Genomic DNA, 22,397 nt, shown 5'->3' with positions numbered 1-22,397 from the left:
TTTATGAATTCTAGCTCACTGCATATAATGTATAATAACCCCCATATTTAAATATGTGCGTGGATATTTCATATAAAATTTTATCATAGCATATATGAATGGGCCTCCACTCGTAGTTGGAGATACATGAATTTGAATTATTTTAAGCCCATCATAGGGGATTTCTTTTGAAGTATGCTATTAAAGATCTAATATTGGCATTAGGGGGAGAGAAAGCCTATGTTGAATGCCAAATATTATTTTCATAGAAGAAAAATGGTCTTAAGAGAAAATATTCCTTGAAGCTTGAAGCAGAAATAGTATCACGCACTAAATCAAACAATAGTTTGACTAATGCTCTTGTAAAGCATGAAGCAGAGCATATGCCAGATATTTTTGATAATGAGAGGAGTAATTTGAAGTTATAAACAATAAGTTGTGTTTACTAGTAGTAAACTAAATGTGTATACTATGAAGCTAAAATCTATGGGGACGCCTGTGGATTCTAGTTTAGTGTATACTTGTTAAATGAAATAAGAATAAACTCCTCCATTCTCATGAAGAGAATACCTCATGAAGAAGGTTAGGCACCTCATGAAGAGGATCATCATGAAGATGAAATCCAACACACTAAGCGCGCATATCATAGTGTTGGGTATGCAGAACAATAAATTATCTCTTGTTTAGAAAATGATAAAGAGATACAATAATCTCACATTATGAGAGTATTGGGAGAAAATAATAGTTGTCGACAATGTTACCTCTATAATTGCAAATGTTTCTCTTATGAGAACCCGGATCCGGAAAACAAAGTCCATGGCAAAGACGCTTGAAGCGATTATATCGGGTCAATAAAGAAAGCAATTGAGGTTGAATCTCCTACTAAGAAGAAATAAATGTTCTGCTATATCTCTGGCAAATAAAATGAATAATAAATATGAAATATGCAGTTATTACGTGGATTCAGAAAATCCATATAGTTCCTGAAGAAAATAAATCGCAACATATAAAAAATAATCTCATACTAAGTATTAAGAAGTCTAAGGTTGAATATATATTCCTGTATGAATATTAAAGTCTCAAGAAGAGCATATCCTAGAAGGAAAAGAGTCATTGAATGACCTTATAGTGAATATCACTATTTCATTGTGTATATCACATAATAATCTCTCATGTAGTAGAGAATATATCTCATAGAAGAGAAATATTATTCGCTAAGAATGAGAACCTCCTTGAAGGATTTACCAGTCGATTCTTAATAAGCACCATTAATCCCCGAAGTGAATGTAGACCCGAGAAGAAATAAAATGAGGAATTCTAAATATCATGAAGATATCATACAAACACTCAGAAAGTGTATATTGTAAAGCTAGCAATAAAGTTCTGATATCCTCTAAATACCATAGAAGGTATAAGAATAATGGTGATTTTGGTAATTGAATTATCCCCTAAATGCCAAATGTAAGACTGGATTTATTGTTTAGTGGTATAATCAAAATCCCGAAGATTTATAGAATATATAATTTAAAATCTACTAAACAAGAATTATAAGTTTGGTGCACTATCTAGAAGATATTGAATATTGTAATTATTTACCCCATAATCCTCTGAAAGGATTCATTACCCTAAAGATAATTTTTTTATTTGTTTTGCACAACTAATAAGTGGTTGTTTTTACGTGAAGCATATTGCTCTTGTTTATACCCATATAATTCATAGAAGAATTATAAGCCAACTTTTGGAAGATATAGTATTGTGGTACTGCATATCATTAATTAAGCACACATTTGTGAACAGTGTGATTTTGAACAATAAAGTTCTAAGTTTGGCATTATGAGGGGGAGCATATTTTCATTGTATCTACCTTGAAGGTAAAACCACTAGAATTACAAAGATCTAGTAGATCATATTTGCTAAAACATTGAAGTTTATACATAGATCATGAAGATGAATATCTATTCATGAAGAATATGGTATCGTGAAGAATATATAACCACGAAGGTTAAATGTTGTACTCTTTTTTCCTATGTGAGTTTTTACTTGAAGGTTTCTCACACAAGGTTTTTAATGAGACAACATGTGCAATACAATTAAAGAATGCAATGTACTCTTTTCTTTAAGAACCGTTTTTTCCCATTGGGTTTTCGGATGGAGTTTTTAATGAGGCATGTGCATATCGTGGTAATCGCCCAAGGGGGAGTGCTGTAAAACATATGGACTTGATCCTAGAAGGAAAGGAGAAGGAGGAATCCTAATCCTAGTCCGTTTGTATGTGGGCTCTTACCAAAACTCTTAGGCCTTGGCAGGACTATATATACGTGGGAGCTCTATGTTGTAAGCACCAATATTCAGAGGAATAAAGAATAGTCTCCCTATCTTGTGTCTATTTGTTCTTCTACTTTCATCTACTATATTGATCATGAGAGACGAAGAGGGAAAGGTCCCAACCGCTGACAACATGTTTTATAACAGAGAGATGGATCCTGGGAATACTGTACACACCGTGTAGCGTTGGGGTGGCCGGAGGAATGCGCGTCTGGCACAGGGCTGGCATGCAAACGTCAGCGTGACCGGTCATAGGTGAGCAAATTCGACGATACGGCTACAGGTACAGTTGCCGTTTGACCATCTAGAAAGATATACGGTACACTGAATTTGTGTCATGTGTATCCACAGTATTCCAACCCCATGCAAATCTTGAGTGTAGTAAGGAGCATTTAAGGTGTTAAGGTACCCATCAATCCATACTGATCACATGGCACGAGTGAGCAGCTGTACACTACTATAGCTTAATTGATATCCATGATTAGATCAATTAGCTGTGTTTCCAGTTGACTCTCGGTAGGAGTATCTATCTCCAGTTGACTGATCTGCCAGATATTTCTAGGGACTGTATGGAAGTTCTTCAGGCCTTGTTTAGGGAGGTGTTTAGTTTAAAAAATACAAAATGCTAATTACTTTGGATTGATGGAATGCAAAATATCAAAATTTTCAGAGTTATGTTTTTATTCAAAATGCAGAATTTATTGCTCTCATGAGGTTCTTTTGGGTTTTTTTTTTCCTTTTGAGGCTAAAATCCAAAATGAAGAATAACCACTTTTTTGCTAAAAAATTTTGCATGGTGTTTAGTTCCAAAAAAAATTGCAAAACTTTTCGGATTCTCCGTCACATCGAATTTTACGGCATATGCATGAAGCATTAAATATAGATTAAAAATAATTAATTGCACAGTTTGTCTATAATTTACGAGACGAATCTTTTGAGCCTAGTTAGTCCATGATTGGATAATGGCCTTGTTTGGATCCATGGGTTAAAGTTAGATTTAGCTATTTGGGACTCAAATAACCTTAAAATATTCAAACATGAGAGTTAGATTAGGATTATTTACATCTAACCCACCCAAAAAACTATCCCCCAAAGAGGTGCTTATTTGAGCTATTTGGGCTATTTAAGGTGGGGTCCACAGGGAAAGGGATCGGCTCTATCACACGGGATCCCCACTCAAGCGCCTCCCAGCCACGACCCCTCCCGGTTACCAGCACCGCCGCCGCCTCTCAACCGCGCCGCCACCTCCAAGCCGCGTCGCCGCCTCCCAACAGTGCCACCACCCATCAATGGCAAAATAACCAGCAAGGTACCATATGGAGCAATGACAAAATAGCCGCCAGCAATGGCAATGTGGAGCAATGTCTTTTGTGAGCGGGAGGAGGCCACATAACAGTCGGCCACACTAAATCTGGCTTAAAAGGAGTCAAATGAATAGAAAAGTACATTTATTGTCAATCTAACTCTTACATCCAAACATCTCTTTGGCTAGAGTTAGTTGAGGGCTAGTCATGAGCTAAAGAATAGCTCTAACATATAACTTAGTTAGAGTATCAATCCAAACATAGTCAATATTTGACAAACACAAACAAAAATGTTATAGGGTCTATTTTGTAAAACTTTTTGCAACTAAACAAGGCCTTAGAGCACGGCTGTCTGCTGCAGTGTTATTGTACAGCCCGTATCAAACAATCAGCATCCATCAAATGTTTCACGGGAAAATGCACAACAAGAAGAAACAAAGACGCCGCCACAAAAACATGGAGGGCGAATCAAACGCGTTCACACCTCGCCAGCGGCAAGTCTAGGTCTAGCTGTTAATAGTCTAAGCAAAGGCTGCATTGGCGCTCAACGCTAAAAACAAACAAATCTGGGAGATGATGAATTGTCATCGCTTTGTCAAAAGAACGTCATCGCTCTCTGTCACACTACTGTGAGGAGGACTGGTAATTACTACAGTGCACTGGAACCTTAATTCACCTCCAAGACTACAAAATCACTGCACGGAACCAGCGCATGGCAACCAACTACCAAAGCCTAATTGTTAGCTAGTTATTAAAAAAATAGACCTAGCACATCTAAACAGGTGATTAATAGGTGGATTAACTTATTAGATTAGCTTTCAGTTAGTTGCTAGCCAGCTAGCTGGTTAACCTCGGCTAATTTAGATTAATTTTTAGCCTCAGCTAATCTAGATTAATTTTTAGTCTCAGCTAATCAATAGCCCTAACTAATCCAAACAGGCCCTAAATCATAGTAGTAACATTTTGTCCTCCAAATTTTCAGTGCATCTGAACTATATGTATACACAATAAAGTTTCAGTTCCTCCTCTTCTGATATACATATATATCTACAATTCCATGTGCTCTTGATTCACAATGCCCCTTGATTCTGACACCTAACATCGTTTGTCCATCAAGGTTAAGATTTGCTCAATGCCAGTCCAAGTAAAACATGATCTGAAAGATACCTTGCGAGGACTTGATGCCCGCGAGACAATGTGGCCGAACACAGATAACACAGGTATCGTGGCCGTCCAATGTCCACACTCCACTCCACAGGCACCAACCAAAATATTCTCTGTTGTCATGTACCCATCTTAACAATCAAATAGTACTAAGATATTTTAAACAAGTTTAGCAAGAATCCTGATTAAGATATTTTAAAGAAGTATATCAAGAATCTTGATTACATAAAAAGTTGCTCCATCTCCAGGCTCCAAACTTGAACTGCTCTGGGAAGGCCACAGTATGATCTCCCAAGAACAACAAAACAATGGACCTATACAAGAACACAACAATAAAGCAGAAAGAAACCAAATACAAGACATTGTGTGTTCAGAGGCAAGGAACATAACACGGCGGAATTGGCATTACCCATCTGAATCAATATATTCTGAGCATTGAAGAATTTGCAGAGCACAAACGAAAGAATGTTGTCACTTATCACAGCTCAAGTGATGAGCATCAGTAGAGTACTACAATGAACTTCAATCTTAATAACTGACCAGCATACTGCTACTTCTGCACTACACCACTACAACCAGATATTAGCAGAATTTGTTTTTTGTTTGTTTTCTCTGAATCCTGAAGAAATCTGAACTATACACAGTTGAGCTGAATCCGTCCTCGGAGTCGCAGAGGATCTCAGAAGAAGGGGAAGCCGGCGTCCTGCTCCATCTTGGCGGCCATCGGCGACAGCATGTTGCCAAAGAAGTCGGCGTCCCCGGGCATCTGCAGGTCGTCGAGGTTGATCCCCGCGAGCCAGTCGTCGCCGCCAAGGTCGCCGAAGTCCTCCACCTCCTCCTTGGGCAGGATGGCGCCGGCGGCCGGGGCTAGACCCACCATGTCGTCGAGCGCCGGCAGCGAGGCCAGCTCCGGGAACGGGTCGTCGTCGATCTCCGACTCCGGCGTCCGCGTGTCGGAGTGCGAGAGCGACGCCTCCGATTCCATCTCCTTCTTCTCCTTCTGCTGCTGCATCTTCTCCCACTCGTTCTTCTTGTTGTACAGCCGGCACAGCACCCAGTCATCCAACTGCAGGAGAATTCATCAATCGAACAGCACACATCAGCATCTCGGTCGACCGAAGAATAACAGGGGAAGAAGAAAATTCGACGGGAAAGATTGCGACTTGCGAAAAAGAACACTAGGAAGGAAGAAGATTCGAAGCCGCCTACCCTGAGCGTGCCGTTGCCGGACTTCTTGGCGCGGGCGCCGCCGGCGTCGGCGAGGCGGTACTCGTGCATGATCCACTCGGTCTTGACCCCACGGGGCGGCTTGCCGTGGTAGAACACGAGCGCCTTCTTGATGCCGACCGTCCTGCCCCTGTGCTCCACGGGCTTGTCGGCGCCGGTCGCCTTCCAGTACCCGGAGCCCGCGGCGCGGTTGGGTCGGGAGCCGTTGGGGTACTTGCGGTCGCGCGGCGTGAAGAAGTACCACTCGCGGCGGCCGAAGAGGGCGCGCTCGGGGAGGTCCCAGGGGTCGAAGCGGTACAGGTCGACCTCGGCGATGATGGACACCGGCGGGCGGCGACCGGCCGCCCGCGCGCAGAGGTAGTGCGCCACCAGCTCCTCGTCCGTCGGGTGGAACCGGAACCCCGGGGGGAGGTTCAGCTCCGCCTCCGCGTCCCGGCGCTGCTGCTGCGCCGCCGTCGTCATCACCATTGGCTCCCTCGCTATGTTCGTCGCTGTTGGTTGGTTCTTGCTGCGGTGCGGTTGTTGGCTGGCTGCTGCTGCTGCTGCTGGAGGTGAGAGAGGTGGTGGAGTGGAGTGGTGGTGATTCTTGGGGAGGGCGGGGAGTGGATGGGGAGGGGGATAAATAGAGAGGGGAGGAGGGGTCAAGGAGAGGAAGGTTCGTGGGAAGCCGGAGGGGTCAAAGGGAGGGGGCGAGGAGGTGGGATTGGGGGCGGCGGCGGCCAGGGGAAGGGGACGAACGGGGAAGGGGCACGGGCAGGGGTCGCGATGATGGTTGGGGGTAGCGGTCGGCCGCTTGCCGCTTACGGTGGATGCTGACGTCGACGACGACAGCTTGACGGCTGAGAGAGAACCAGCCATGGGCACCGTTGGATACAGGAAGGAAGCGGTGTGTTTCACTTTCCTCTGTCTTTTCCTGCTTTTGTTTATTTATTTTATTTACTAGAATAATAATAGTAATATAATCCTCATGGATGACGACTAATGGACAGCTATGTTGGTCTCCGAGAATACAGCTGGGCATCTCTCAAATTTCAGCACCGAAATTTTCTCAATAATCAAGATAGGATTTTTACAAAGTTTTCAAGATTTCCGTCCCATCAAATCTTATGGCACATGTATGAAACATTAAATATAGACGAAAACAAAAACTAGTTACACAGTTTAGCTGTAAATCACGAGACGAATCTTTTGATCCTAGTTAGTCCATAATTGGATAATATTTGTCACAAATAAACGAAAATGCTACAGTACCAAAAACTTTTCACTTTTCGGAACTAAACAAGGCCCAAGCAAATGTGACGAGTAGGAATTGGTACGCTAATTTTGAGAGTGTACTCACTCCACTGTTTTCTAATATAATACATTTATTTAGGACGAGTAAATTATTTTCTTAAACAAACTAGTTATAGTTAGTGTGTTCTAGAAGTTATATTTTTAAAGGCCACCAGAGACAAAAGGAAGTCTCTACGTGAACTGCAATGCAAATTACTACAACTGCATGTGGGCTTGTTTGCTTGTTTTATAAGTTGTATTTTTTTACTAAACAACAATATTTTTTCTCTCATAATAAATCAGCGAATAGTATTTTCAGCTATAACTTTTAGACTAGCAAATAATACTTATAGCAAGCATTCACACCGACGACAACACAACACTAAACGAGGGCAACTTCAAGAGCATATCTATATCCATTCTTATTGATAATAGAAGTAGAAATTTTGATGAAAATACTATCCAACTATTTTTTAAAAAAAATTAGGTCTCCTAATATTGCCATCATTTATATCCTTTGTAATATAATAAACAAGATAAGTATATTGGTTTAAACGAACTAGTTATAGTTAGTGTATTCTAAATCTCACATTTTTAAAGGGCGCCGAGGACAAACGAAGTACCTATGTGAATATATTGTATTAGAACTTACTACAATTATAGACTAGACAACGAGCATTCACACTGACACCAACACAACACACAAAAGAGGAGGACAAAAACTAGACACCACAAACAAAGATGGAGGAAAACACAAGACTAAATCATTTTTGTATAAACTTTTGTCAAAATTGGTGGTTGGATTATTAAAAAAAAGTGTTCCCCTAAAATCTATCTATTTAGATTTAGATCTTATTCTCATAGTTCTGGGTCTTCATTAGAACAAAAATAAAAGCTAAAGTACTCATGACCATTTACATAGTACATACTTACTCCATATAGGTGCAATGCTGGTTTAAATTTTTATAGTACCAAAGAAGAATATAGCCGAGAGCAACTCCAATAACCTATCTACATTCTTTCTTATTGATAGGAGTGGAGATTATGATGGAAAAAGTCCTAATTAGTTCTTCAAATACTGCTATAATCTATTCCAAATTTCTTGATAGTCAAGATATATAAGAAGTATTGGATGATGAAAAGATATAGAAAATCTATTATATGGATTTCATGATCTAGAGGATGAGCTCTTGGATATGATGCTCTAAGAGCATCTCAAACAGATTTCCTAAACCAAATACTTATCCTATATTTTAGATAGTGAAGGCTAAAGAACCCACTCTAACAGGCTACTTACTTGACTAGCTATTTTTATTGGCTCAACAAATTGTTCCCTCCACTACCTACGTCTACTGAGCCAACAAATCCTATTACATATTTTTTCATCGTCTCTCTTTTCCCCAAGCACACAGAAACACCTAACACCGCCCATACCTATGCCTCACCCTCGCCTGCGTCGGCTCTCATGGTGACCCTCCCTGGCGGGCACCTTGCCCATCGGCGTCGACCCTCCCCGGCGGACTCCCCTGCCGATGGTGGGCAAGACCCAGGCACGGTGGCGTACCGTGGTTCCCCTTCTCTCCCACCAGCGCGCCCTTCTGCTCCCCTCGACGCGTGGACTGTAGGCAAGGGCTCTCGCCGGCCCCTCCCATCGGTGCGCACGGCGCCTCGGTGGCAGCTCCATTTCCCATGGTTGAGTTTGTCGATGGCAACAAGAAAGAAGATGTCATGTGGGTCCTCTATGTCATAGACTGCAAATCCAGGAACCATATTTAGGTAGTATTGCTGTAGTTAAAGGTAAAATATAGGTTATTCAAAAATAGCTAGCTACCTAAACAAACACTTAAGTAGTCTATAGTCCTGTTGGAGATACTCTAACACTCTTCCATCCTCGTGTGCAATCACACTTATATGTAGGGGAAAAAAAATGACTCTGTAAAAATCAACGTCACTGCAATTTAGGACCTAAGGCAAGGCATTGACGCCAGGGGGCCAAAAGGATAAGCATCGATACATAGACTTGGGTCGCACGTACTAGTAGTAAGTATCAACCCCATTATCAGTCACCCAACGACGGCGTCAACAAGAAAACTAATCCTGCATTATGTCCACGTGCGCGCGAGGCGCTAAAAAAGTTTTAAGCAATGCGACCGGCGTAGCACGAGCGTTCATCGACATCGCATGACGACGGCGAACAGAACAGGTCTCTCCCCTTTTGTCGCGCCGCGCGTGGTTCTCCGAACGAACCTGTTACGGGCACCACGGTCGCCGTCAGCCGGATCAGATCATCTTTCGGCTTTCGCGAAGGGCGGGGTAGGGTGACGTCAGTGCCGACTTCATCTGGCGCCTTTGCTGACAGCCATGTCCAGCGGGTACAAAAAGCGCGAGCGAGGTGGTTCCTCTGCAGCCGTGCAAACGTGTGGCCCGCCCTGTGGTGCGCCTGTGGAGGATGAGATGAGGAATCTATAGCTAGCTAGCTAGCTAGCGCGCTCTCCATCATGTGGCCGTGCTGCTTGCGGGAGTGCCTTTGTGTACTTGTGTTGAGGCGACGTTTGCTGTCGATGAACCATGGATCGTGCCAAATATAATTTTTATGTGTACGGCCTTGTTTAGTTGTGTATTTTTGTGGCTTTAGCTACTTTCGTTTGTATTAATTGTCTAATTATATATTAGCTAGATTCAAAAGATTGGTCTCGCAAATTACAGTGAAATTGTACAATTAGTTTTTTGTTTTCGTCTATATTTAGTACTCCATGCATATGTTTGAAGATTCGATGTGACGAGAAATCTTAATTTTTTTTGAAACTAATTAAACCAGACCTAAATGTATAGGGAACAGTCTAGGAATTTGGCAAATCTCTGTGCCATGTGGTTTTTTTTTTCATTTGTAGCTAACCAACATATGACTTTTCTCTAGTATACTATGTGAACAAAAATAACAAATTAAGTAATCACAGGGGGATTTATTTGGATCAATTAGGGCTAAGAATTAGTCACCACACATGACAAACAAGGTCCTTGTTTATTGGTAAAATGACATGAAATTCTCTTTCGGTGAAAACAACATCAAAGCATTCGTCGGTTTTACAAAATAAAAAACACAATTGAAGTGGAATATGCATATGTTGGTGCAAAACTAATCTGCAAACACAAAGGGCTAATACCCGATTCAAACGTTAAGGCGTGCCAGCCGATTTAACCTTACTATCGGCAAAGGTGATAACTCGAATACTTTAGTCCTGACAACAGCGATGCGCCCGGATGTCACGGCTAAGAGGTACTCACGCGGAACTCGAGAACACGCCGAGCTTAAATCGACGAATTCCTAAGAACTCGTAATAAAAGGAAAAAGTATGACGAAGTCGTCGAGAAAGTAGATGCTGGAATATGAGTAAAAACGTGTGTTTGATTGATTGATTTTTATTTTCCATTACAAGGTCCTAGGGTCTATATTTATACCCTGCTCAAAGAGCTTCAACCAGATACGACTAGAATTCGAATTCCAAATTACACGGAATCCGTATACAAAACGACTTAAATAAATAAGGAAATAACAAAGCTATCCCCCGTGACGAACTAAAATTCCTCCACAAACCGACCGGCAGCTTCCGAACTCCCTCTTTGTATCATCGGCAGACTTCCTCATCATAGCCATCGGCATAAACACACCATCGCCCGTAAACTTAATCACGTTCAACCTCTCCTTTATCGGCAACCATTGTCATCGGCAACTCATCCTGTAAACCACATACTGCCGTCTTATCCTGCCATCCTGGACACGTACCCAAAAACGGTGTCAACAGCATAAAAGCTCACTAACAGAGGAGTATATTGGGGACCAGCTTTTGTTATCTCCAATGTAGTGTAGTAGAGTGAAAAGAAACAATAATTTATATACAAATAATAGTTACGTAGTCGATAACAAACTAAAACATGTTTCAAGTAATCTAGTTATTTTTTATGTAAATATAAATTCTAAGGATCCAACCAACCTCGGCTAATTTTTTTTTTTAAAAAATACTCTGTGGCAATCTTGTTCTGAATCATTAGAGCTCAACAGCTTTTCTTACTACGAAATACAGAAATAGAACTCATGTGTTAGGTGGGGCACGTGATTAAAGGAGCGTCCAAGATCGAGGTCCCAAGTTTCACTGGGCTGGCCAGATGAAGGTTTCGTTCGCTCTATATTATTTATGTTAGTGAATAATATTTTTTAATAATAAATTACTAAATAATATTTTTAGTCATGATTTTTTCAAAGAAGAGTAAGCGGGACACCGCGCGGTTCGCATTAGTCAGTCAGGGTACCAGGGCGTAGGCACAAGCACACGACACAAGGGATCCCGTCCCACCACCACCACCACTAGGCTGCCGCTTTTTGTTTTATCTTTTCCAGCGGTCCCCAGTGCTGTGCTGCCTTGGATTTTTTCTGAAAAAAAAACGAAAGGCCCGGGGGGTCGCCCGTTCCGTGGAGCGGAAGGCTGTGCGGGACTGCGGGTGCAGCGCACCAAGACGCCGTCCCGCCCGCCCGCCCGCCCGCCCGCAGTCGTCAAGTCAGAGCGCAACGACCCCACGAGGCCTGCAGCAGGTTGCAGCCGTGCAGGTGCAGCCTCGCGCTCGCGCTAGCCGGGGACGTCCTGACCTACCCACGCAGCACGCACGCACGCACGTGCTGAAACGAAAAAGCTAGCGCTGCTGGCTGGGCCACCTGACCTACCCAGCTGTTGGGTTCGGTTCGGGCGTCGCGAACGACCGACGCGTGTCCCGCGCAAGCCGGCTGGTGGTGGGGTCTGCTCGATCTCGATCGCGTCGGGTCGGCAAAAAAATGAGTGCGACAGATGGGCTTGGCTCGGATCGCAACACGCGGCCGCTTCTCCTCCTGTTGACACTTGCATGGAGCGTGCACCTATGATCGCCATCCCTGTTTGTTTGGCTTCGATGGAAAAATATAGTTAAAAATAGTATTCATTGATTTATTATAAGAAAAAATATTGTTTGTTCGTTAAGTACAACTTATAATACTTGCGGTCATCATATCTATCACGCCGTGGATGGATCCATCTGCTACCAATATGTTTTTGGTTTCCATTGGTTATTATGGAATCTAGATTCCGGATTTTTTTTTTCTTAAAAAAAAGGAAGATATATATACGAGAGACAAAGTTTTGGATTTGCAGATCTGAAATAATCGGCTTGACCGTACGAGTGTATCAGTGTGTGTGTGGCCACGCGCTAGCTAAAAGAGCCGATCACGTGCTGCTACTAAACTCGTTGGAAGCTTTTGCATCCCACGGAATGGATGTTTTGATTCACGGCCGACCGGCCCAGCGTACACGTGTCGGGTGACCAGCCGGGTCGTCAGGTCCACTGGACTTGGGAGCTACTCCACGTACTCCGTACTAGTCCCTCGTAGCGACGTGCCCCGATGCCCTCTCATGCATGCATGCATGCGCTGCCACGTGGCCCTTGCAACATCTCGCGGTCGCGCCTACCATTTTGCAGGATATATGCACGGCGTTCATGTTTCCAGTTTAATTTGCACGGGAGCTGGTGGTGCTGGAGGTGGGTTTCATCTTTTAAAGATTTATTTAGGGAGGAGTCCACAACCATCTTTATATAAGTATTAAAGCTATCTCCAACAAGCTATGCATCACACTATTCATACTCATTCACGTCTCATTCACAGTAAAAAAATGTTCTCTAGCTATGCATCACACTACCCACGCCCAAAATACCTCATTTATAGGAAAAAAACGTTCTCCAACGGAGTATGCAAAGAGAGAACCTATTTTACATCGATGGTGCTCTCTCTCTCTCCCTCTCTTAGAAAAACAAGCGTTAGACGATCTTGTTCAACGTTTTTTTCCCTTACAGAAATAGAGACAAAAATCTGTGTTAATTGGGGCAAGTGATTGAAGAAGCTTAAGATTGAGGTCAAATCAAGGTCCACTGAGCTAGCTAGATGAAGTGGATCGAGCAAGGAGTGTGGGTTGTATAGAAACTTACAACCAATCTATCAGCCCACTCATATATAATAGTTAGTCAATTTACAGCCAATTCATCAGTCCACTCATCATATAGTAGTTAGTTGACTTACAACTCATTTGTTTTTTCTTACATAGGCTGCAGTGGCGGAGCTAAGGATAAATTGAAGGTGGGGGGGGGGGGGGGGGCAGGGGCAATTGTGAACATGCGTATGAATAAAATAAGTATAGATATCTATATAGAGAAGGAGTGTGGCCATACTCACAAGACATCAAGTATATGACCTTATATGCACCGGTGATAACATGACTATACATTGGTGGTCTTCAGCCCAAAACAGAACATACATGCACTCTATGTACAAACTCCAAAAAGCTAGCTGATATACCGGTGATGGCAGAGAGCAAGGGGGGGGGGCAACCGTCCAGGTTCGCCTTCACGTAGCTCCGCCCGTGATAGGCTGGTTACAAATTTAAATATATTTGTCTCCTCTTTTCTTTCCTCTTTTCCTCTACATCAACATGCATTCAGCCCACTTGTTAGTCCCATACATAAGCTGTGAAGGTAGGCACGCACCAAAGATCCCGTCCCGTCCCTTGTTCCCACCAGGCTGCCGCCGCGCCCGGCCGCTTTTTCTTTGTCTTTTCTTTCCGGCGGTTTCCCTGCCGGCCGGGTCCCACGTGTGTCCGCCGTGAAATCCAAAAGGGAGCCGCCACGAGCGGCCGGAAGGCCCGGCCGAGCGCGGCGCAAGTGCAACGCACCACCCAGTCCACGAGACCACGACGCCCGCCCGCCGCAGTCGTCGAAGCGAGAGCGCTGCGCAACGACCCCGCCGCGGCTGCAGGCAGCCGGGGCCCAACGCAGCACGTGCTGAAACGCGGCCTTGTTTAGTTCGCAAAAATTTTCAAGATTTTTCCGTCACATCGAATATTTAGTCATATGCATAGAGCATTAAATGTAGACAAAAATAAAAACTAACTGCACAGTTTACCTGTAATTTGTGAGATGGATCTTTTGAGCTTAGTTACTTCGTGATTGGACAATGTTTGTCAAATAAAAACGAAACGCTACAGTAGCCAAAAACAAAAATTTTTGTCAACTAAACAAGGCCGAAACAGAAAAAAAAAAGGGGGTTTTGGAAAAAGCGGTGGGCCACCTACTACGCTACCCAGCTGCATGTTTGTTGGGCCCTGCGAACGGCCGACGCGTGTCTCAAAGGAACGGCGAAATGAGTGCCGACAGATGCATGGATGGCTTGGATTTGGATGGCATGCACACGCGGCCGCACTTGCTCGATCGCTTCTCCTGTTGAAACGGGACAGCGTGGCATCACAAATTTGCTTTTTTTTTTCATCCATCACAGCGGCCCTGGCCTTGTTTAGTTCCAAAAATTTTTGCAAAACAGGTACTGTAGCACTTTCGTTTGTTTGTGACAAATATTGTTCAATCATGGATTAACTAGGCTCAAAAGATTCATCTCATCAATTCCGACCAAAGTATGTAATTAGTTTTTATTTTTGTCTATATTTAATACTCCATGCATGCGTCTAAAGATTCGATGTGACGGAGAATCTGAAAAATTTTGCAAAATTTTTTGGGACTAAACAAGGTCCCTGTGTGCAATGCGACGCGAGGTCGAGGAGGAGGATGCATGCTGTCAGTGTCGATGCAGTGGATTATTATCTGCTCCGCAAAGCTCATGGAAGGCCAAGGCCTTGTTTAGTTACCAGAAAATTTTGCAAAATTATTTTTCAGATTCCTCGTCACATCAAATCTTTAGACGCATGCATAAAGTATTAAATATAGACGAAAATAAAAACTGATTGCACAGTTTGGTCGGAATTGACGAGACGAATTTTTTAAGTCTAGTTAGTATATAATTGGATAATATTTGTCAAATACAAACGAAAGTGGTACTATTTGTATTTTGCAAATTTTTTTTAACTAAACAAGCCCAAGAGGACAAGCCCGTGCGAGAGGAGCCTGCGTTTTATGCCCGTGGCCGAGGACAAAAAAAAGGTTCTGGCTTCTCTAACACAGCACTGTAGCGAGTACTGTAGAGTGTGTTTGGTTGCGGTCTACATGTAGCCATGACTTAGTTGGGCAAAAAAATAAGTGTTTGGTTGGCTGAATAAGGCCTGGAGCCTGGCCAGAACGGGCCAGCCGTACTGTGTTGGCCTGGCCAGCCTTGAAAGGCCAATTCGGCCTTCCCAACTCAGCCAGGCTCTGGCCAGCCAGCTCGTGCGTTCTCGTCACCGCTTTCCTCCGACGGCGCCTCACCTCCCGACGCCGCTCTTCCTCCTCGAGCTCCTCACCTCTAGCCCTCGTGCCGCCTTCCTCCTCAAGCCATGGCCGAGGCTCTTCCTTCCCCTTCGAGCTCCTCACTTCATCCCCTCGCCGCCGCCGCCGGCGGCGGTTCGCCTCCGTCGAGCTCCTCGGACTTCATCCTCCTCGTGTCAGGGGGAGGGAAGGATGGAGGGGCGGGTGTTGCGGCGCAGCGTGACGCTGGCAGACCAGCTCGCCGCGGTGGGGCCGGCGTGTTGGTCGCGGTCGCGGGCTCGGAGGCGCCGCCGCTGCCGGGTACTACAACCTCCGCGACCTGTTCTATCTCCGTGACGAGGAAGACCTTGCATCGGCCGGGCGCCGCGCCGCCGTCACGCTCTCCTCCGCCATGGCCGCCGAGAGGCAAGTCTCGGCGCCGTCGCCGCCATCGTCGTCGTCCCCCGCTCTTCCCGCCGGCACTGGCACTCACCGTCGCCGAGGCCGCCCCTCTCTCCTTCCTTCTCACAGACTATGTCGTCCGTCCGACCACCGGCGGCCTCCCCTCCTCACTCAGATCCAGATCCGTTCGTCTCATTGCTTGGCCTCGTCCTCGAATCCTTGAGTCTCCTTGCTCATGCAGCTCCTGGGTTGCTCCAGTGCCCCTCTGCAGCTCAATCTACAAATTTCTCCTAGGCAGCTCCTGGACATGGGATGGAGCAGCGGTGTCCGTCTGCAGATTTCACTGTGGTGCTTCTGTGCTCACCCTGCTTCTTGCTGATGTACTCCAGCTGCTTAGCGTCCTACTACTTCTACAGGGTCTGTTTGTTTGATTCAGTTTCATTAGTGTAGATTAGCTGATTCAGTTTTGTAAGCAATGGTCGGTTGTTGTAGTCCTATTTCTTGTTTCTCGGTTGTGATTACTGCAGTATAAAATCTACTATCATTTTTAGAGTTTACCTTGCCTGCTTGGTGACGTGCTGCTTCTTTAAATTTCATGCTATCTATTGTGATCAAAGACCAAATCTCGTATAGATTTTTCTGCAGTAAGGTTCTTTATTGTAATATTGTGAACATTCAGAGAAATTTGCAGGCTATAGATCTTACTTTCAGTTTCAGTTGCTGTGTCCAGCTTGCATGACCCTTGTGTCATATGTGCTCATGCTCATTGTATCAAAGAGGTAACCTTACCAATTCAGAGAAGAGGTGACTGTATCAAAACAAATCAGGCAACCAAACACACACTTAGGCTAGCCAGGCTAACACAGTATAGACAACCAAACAATCAGAGGTTGGCTTGATGGGAGCAGGCTAAGCCTGCCCTGGCTAGGATTCTAGCCAGGCTAGAATGTGACCACGAAACCAAACACACCCGTAGTTACACTGTACACAGAATCCATTTTCCCCTCTTCTCTCCAAACGGGCCGGGTGGCCGACAGTCTGCCGATGCAAAGCATGCGTGCGGCGAAACAAACACGTGCAGTGCAGATGGACTCGTCGGCCGGCCGGTGGGTCCTCTGCTCGTCGTGACGGCTGGCCCGCAGGCCACGGTCAAGTTAGGCCGAGGCCCTCAAAATGGGAGTTCCACACTTGGTTACTGGGTTAATCTTCTTTTGGTTAAAAGTTAGCTTGTCAAATCAGCACAATCGACACAAACAATTTCACCAGCAGCTAGCTCACAGTATTTGCGTGATATAACACTTGGAGGTACTATGCATTTTGCACAGTTTCCAACCCACCAACAACTGAAAGTTGAGAAGTGAAGATACAATCTTGATATAAAAAGACAATTGGTTTCACCAGAATCTTAGAACTGAGAAATTTCAATGGGTAAATAGTTAATTAGCAATCAACTGAGGAACAAATAAAGAAGAAAATCATGATACGCGGAGAGCAGTTCAAACATGATGCCATGAATACTGAAAAGCTGAAGTTTCTAGCCGCCTTTAGTGCTTTCGATTCACTGACGAACGGTCTGACAAAGAAACAACCCTGACGTGCTGCTTACCATCTACTAGTGCCAGATTGCTAGGATCACAGCAATAACGAAAAGTATCATCAGAGCAGCATTTCCACCGGGCAAAATATCTTCACATGAATCAGGAGATCTAAAGGATGAAACAGATTATCAAAATTGCGTTCAATATTCATAAACACTTAAGTGACATGATATGAACATCATCTACAGACTAAGAGTCCATAAGCTCAACCTACTGGATTAGGTTTATATCACCTTTTACACAATAAGATATTTTTGCTATTAAAAAAATGACTGCTTAGGCCCTATCAGATAGATCAAATAATTTTACTCATACAAGTAAAGACAAAAGAGGCTATCATTTGATCTGAATGCAATTGGTAAAGGGAACTTCTGTATGCCTAAAGTGACACAACATCGATGATTGGTTAACTGAAAATAATTAAGGAAGAACACCTTGTTGCACAACTAAACCTTTCGATAGCAGTGGTCCAAACAATGATAGGTTCACATCGATAAAGACTGAAGGAGGTACAAGTCAGGACCAAAAATGATATGGACAATACTTTCCTGAGGCTAATTTAGTAGTAAGAAACAAAATGAACTAAGTGCCTTCTTGAAGCTGACCTCTGATTTAAAAAGTGTATTGTCAGAAATAAAGGGTCACTTAATTTAGGTACTTAGTTACTGAGCACCAATTCTGATAGCCTAGAGATTAGTGTATGCAATCGCAAAATTACCATTTCAGAGATTCACAATGCTCTATATCTATATTAACTACTACTATGCACTTGATGTATGCAAATATTCCGTTTGATTTTTTTACAGTTATACTAATTTTGACAGCTATAAATCATATCTTACAGCTTACCTCTTTTTCATCTGTGACCGATGGATCCAGGCCATAACAGGAGGCAGAATCCCAAATAGGAAGCAGTTTGCATAAACCCCAGCAAAATCCAGTGCCTTGGAGAAGGCTGCTGAGAAGAACGATGCAATAAAGATGGGAATGATCAGCACCGTCCATGTCAGAATCGCCCCATTTCTGTCACTGCTAGCATTAGGTTGGTGCGCACTTCCTTGCTTCTGAGAAAACCTCTGACGAATCAATTCCACTGTGTCCGCCAACTGCTTTGGAAAGCTCACTGCATACCCTATCAGGCTCGTCGCCAGTGCAGCAAAAGCAAAGCCTCGAACAGCAGGCAGCGCAGCTGGATTCACTGAGAGAAGGAGCTTGATAGGGTCATCAAACCCAGCATTGCCACCAGCACTAGCCAGCCCTAGAATGACGGCATTCCATGACAGCACCATGGCCAATGGCACAGCGCCCCCAATCAGTATCGCCTTCCGAGCATCATACACCGAGTCCCCCACAATCTTGCAGATGAACGGTGTGATGACATGAAACCCCAGCGTGAGCACGGTCACCGGTATAGCCGGCAGGATCGCTCCTGGACTCCAGGTAGCATAGCTGAGAGATCTCAGCAAGCTGGTGCGGCCGACGGACACGCCAGTCACCACGAGAGCTGTAATCGAAACTAGCATCAGGCCACAGAGGGCTCGGTTGGCGCCGTCAACGGCCTTGAAGGGGAAGAAGGCGATGAGGACGCCGGCGAAGCAGGGGAACAGGGCGTTGGCCAGGACCGGGTTCACCCCGGGGAACAGCTGGGAGACGAGCGATCCGATGCCGGCGACGCAGGCGACGAGCAGGGAGAAGCTGAGCGCGGCGTACACGACAGCGACGACCGCGCCAAGGCCCGCCCCCAGGGTGCTCGACGCAAGTCCCGTGAAGCTGACCTCGTCGACGCCGTCACGCACCATGGCAGCGAAGCTGAGCTCGGCGACGAGGACGATGGAGGACACGACGTAGACCCAGGACAGCAGTATGGCGGCCGCGGAGGGCGCCTGGCCGGAGCGGATGGTGGCGGACGGCAGGCCCAGCATGCCCGGCCCGACCGCCGTGCCGATGATGAGGCTCACCGCTCCCCAGAAGCTCTTCTTCCCCCCTACGGCGGAGTTTCCCTCGGCTTCCACCGGAGGAAGGTCTTGGACAACGTCGCCGGCGCCGGGGCCGGGGCCGTGGCTGCTGTGCCGCCACCGCCATGGACGCCTTGGCGACGGGAAATGGGAAGGTAGTGGCGATGGCGGCGGCGGAGGGTTCGCGGATGCAAGGGTTGGTGGTGGCCGAAGCGGCCGGAGACGGCGGAGGTGTGGGGAGCGGAAGGAGGCCGGCGGTGAGGAAGGGGGGAATTTGTGGTGGCGGCCGGAGAGCAACATGGCTGTCAAGTGTAGTTTGTCAGATCGACAGCAAAAGGGAGCTAAAGCCCAGGCCCAACGGCCCAAGGGGACAAACGTCTCCATTACATGTCCAAAATTCCGAATCAGCTCACATATCGTTGTCAATTTGTTTTTTTTAAAAGTCAGCTCTCATACTCCTTGTATCCCTTTTTAACCACGGTTCTCACTTTTCGACAAATTAAACATACTCAACTTTGATCAAACTAGTATATTACCCGTGCTAACGCTACGGTGACATTAGAAAAAAATTATAAAACTAAAAAAAATCATAAAACTAAAAAACAAACCTACCCCACTAACAAAAAAGTCTATATGAAAATTACAGTACTTCATTTGGGAACATATATTTGATTTTAACAAATGCTATGTAGAAAAGTTGAGAAACACAGTTGATCTACAAATGTCCATCATTTGTCTTGTAACTTTGGTAACAATTGTAGTTAGTGTAGATGTATACCTGCCTTATTGGACAAACAAGCAAGAAAAACAAAATTGTAGAGATCGATTAAAGGAATAATAAAACAAAAAATGCCTAACAAAATCAGGCACCAGTCTATCACGCAATGCCAAGAAGACAAGTAAACACTAAATTATACATAAGGCTAAAGAGAAATTAAAATACTCCTGTTCAGAAGTTTCAGATGATCTAGATCATTGTTCCCCCTCAAAAGATTCCTGCTGAAAAGAACATAATGAGAAGTTCAAAAGGGAAAAAAAAGAAAAATAAAGAAACGGTTCCAGATTTGACTTGTTAAGGCATAACCAAACCTCCACAGCCTCTGACCCACCATGGTGATTGATGCACCCAAACCTCGCTGTAATCACAGTCACCCGTCAAAAGCAGGATAGCACTCGAGCAACAAGATTACTCTAGTGGCTAGCAGCAACTTTCCAGAAAGACGCGGCCGGGCAGTGCCGCTGGTGCCCAGCTAGCAGTTGAGTACGTCGTCAGCCGGGCGAGCCATGGAGAAGAAGACGGTGGTGCTGTATCCGGGCGTCGGCGTCGGCCACCTCGCGCCGATGCTCGAGCTGGCCAAGGCGTTCCTCCGCCACGGCGGAGACCAGGTCGACGTCGCCATCGCGGTCTTCGAGCCGCCCGTCTACGCCAACGGCTTCGCCTCCACGGTCGCGCGCGCCAAGGCCTCCAACGCCTCCGTCGCCTTGCACGTGCTTTCCCCGCCACCGCCGCCGCCGGCGGCCTCCGACGACGCCGAGCCTGATGTCCCCTTGGCCCGGATGCTCCGCTTCCTCCGCGCCACGAATGCGCCGCTCCGCGACTTCCTTCGCGCGCTGTCGTCGTCGTCGTCGTCGTCGCGCTGCGTCCAGGCGATCGTCCTCGACATGTTCTGCGCCGACGCGCTCGACGTCGCCGCCGAGCTTGGCCTGCCCGCCTACTTCTTCTTCCCCTCGGGCACCGCCGGCCTCGCCTGCTTCCTCGGCCTCCCCGCCATGCGCGCCAGAGTGGGCACCAGCTTCGCGGCGCTCGGGAACTCCGCCGTCCTGTCGTTCCCGGGCGCTCCTCCGTTCACGGTTGCGGACCTGGCGCAGGGGCTGGCGGACGACGGCGAGGCGTGCAAGGGCATCATCGGCGTGGCTGCCCGGATGCCGGAAGCCCGCGACATCCTCATCAACTCCTTCGAGTCGCTGGAGCCGCGCGCGATGTGGGCGCTCAGGGACGGGCTGTGCGTGCCGGACCGCCCCACGCCGCCGGTCTACTGCGTCGGGCCAAGAATGGGACAAGAAGTCCGCCGTGCTCCTCTTGAGATCAAAGTCTGCCCCGTCACCTACCACCGCCACCACTGGAGCCGAGGAACCGACATCGACATCCATTGCGGCCGAGAGGCTCCGCCTGGCGCCCGGGTCCCCGCCGCTGGGCGACCTCACGGGGAGCACCGATGCCGCCGCCGCGGCACGGGTGGAAAGCGAACGGGCGAGGTAGCCCTCTAGGGACCCCTTGGCGCCGCCGGGGCTCTCATGCTGCGTCTCGGGTCGCGGCGACTCGTCCTTGCGCGACGAGGGCCTCCGCTTCTTGGCCGGGAAGAACTACGGTGAGCCGGATCGCGGGGAGAATTAGCGCTTGAGGCCAGCCCGACGCGGTCCTCCAAAGAGTAGAGATGTGATGTAAGGTCGTGATCATACTTCTAATCTGGGCCGTCTAATCTGTATGACATGTGTTGTGAGTCGTTGATATTGTTGGTGGGATTTGTCTGGAGAAGATTTCAATTATAGTAGAGATATATATAATAAAATATTAATATTCATAATATGTAATTAATATCATTAGATAGATCGTTAAATTATTTTTTATAATAAAATTATTTGAAGATATAAATATTGCTAATATTTTTTTATAAACCTACCCAACTTATGAAAGTTTGATCAACATGAATATCATAGTGACACTTAAAAGAGACAGAGAGAGTAGTGGTTTTGAAGATGGTGAGAATAGCTTGTAGAAGCAACGGCAGCTTCCTCTAACAAAAGGCTAGGCCTTGTTTAGTTCCCAAAAAATTTTACAAAATTTTTCAGATTTCCCGTCACATCGAATATTTAGACGTATGCATGAAGTATTAAATATAGACGAAAGTAAAAACTAATTGCACAGT

General features: G+C 45.8%; 3 protein-coding genes across 3 annotated transcripts; 1 reads left to right on the top strand and 2 right to left on the bottom strand.

Annotated features, from left to right (window-relative positions):
* Positions 5,159–6,619, bottom strand: LOC8069118 (NAC domain-containing protein 67). Its single transcript, XM_002459521.2, has 2 exons — positions 5,982–6,619; positions 5,159–5,838 (listed from the first exon to the last, which is right to left on the bottom strand). The coding sequence occupies exons 1-2, from the start codon at positions 6,465–6,467 to the stop codon at positions 5,452–5,454; spliced, it is 873 nt and encodes a 290-aa protein (XP_002459566.1). The 5' UTR covers positions 6,468–6,619; the 3' UTR covers positions 5,159–5,451.
* Positions 17,200–19,847, bottom strand: LOC8078447 (tyrosine-specific transport protein 2). The gene is made up of 2 exons (XM_002459520.2): positions 18,365–19,847; positions 17,200–17,623 (listed from the first exon to the last, which is right to left on the bottom strand). Exons 1-2 carry the CDS (start codon positions 19,768–19,770, stop codon positions 17,530–17,532), a joined length of 1,500 nt encoding a protein of 499 aa, XP_002459565.2. The 5' UTR covers positions 19,771–19,847; the 3' UTR covers positions 17,200–17,529.
* Positions 20,729–22,000, top strand: LOC8069117 (UDP-glycosyltransferase 88B1). Its single transcript, XM_002461648.2, has one exon. It carries the CDS (start codon positions 20,755–20,757, stop codon positions 21,736–21,738), a length of 984 nt encoding a protein of 327 aa, XP_002461693.1. The 5' UTR covers positions 20,729–20,754; the 3' UTR covers positions 21,739–22,000.

Source organism: Sorghum bicolor, chromosome 2 (assembly GCF_000003195.3).
Source record: "Sorghum bicolor cultivar BTx623 chromosome 2, Sorghum_bicolor_NCBIv3, whole genome shotgun sequence".
Lineage (NCBI taxonomy): Eukaryota > Viridiplantae > Streptophyta > Magnoliopsida > Poales > Poaceae > Sorghum > Sorghum bicolor.
This window is presented reverse-complemented; position numbering and strand designations above follow the sequence as displayed.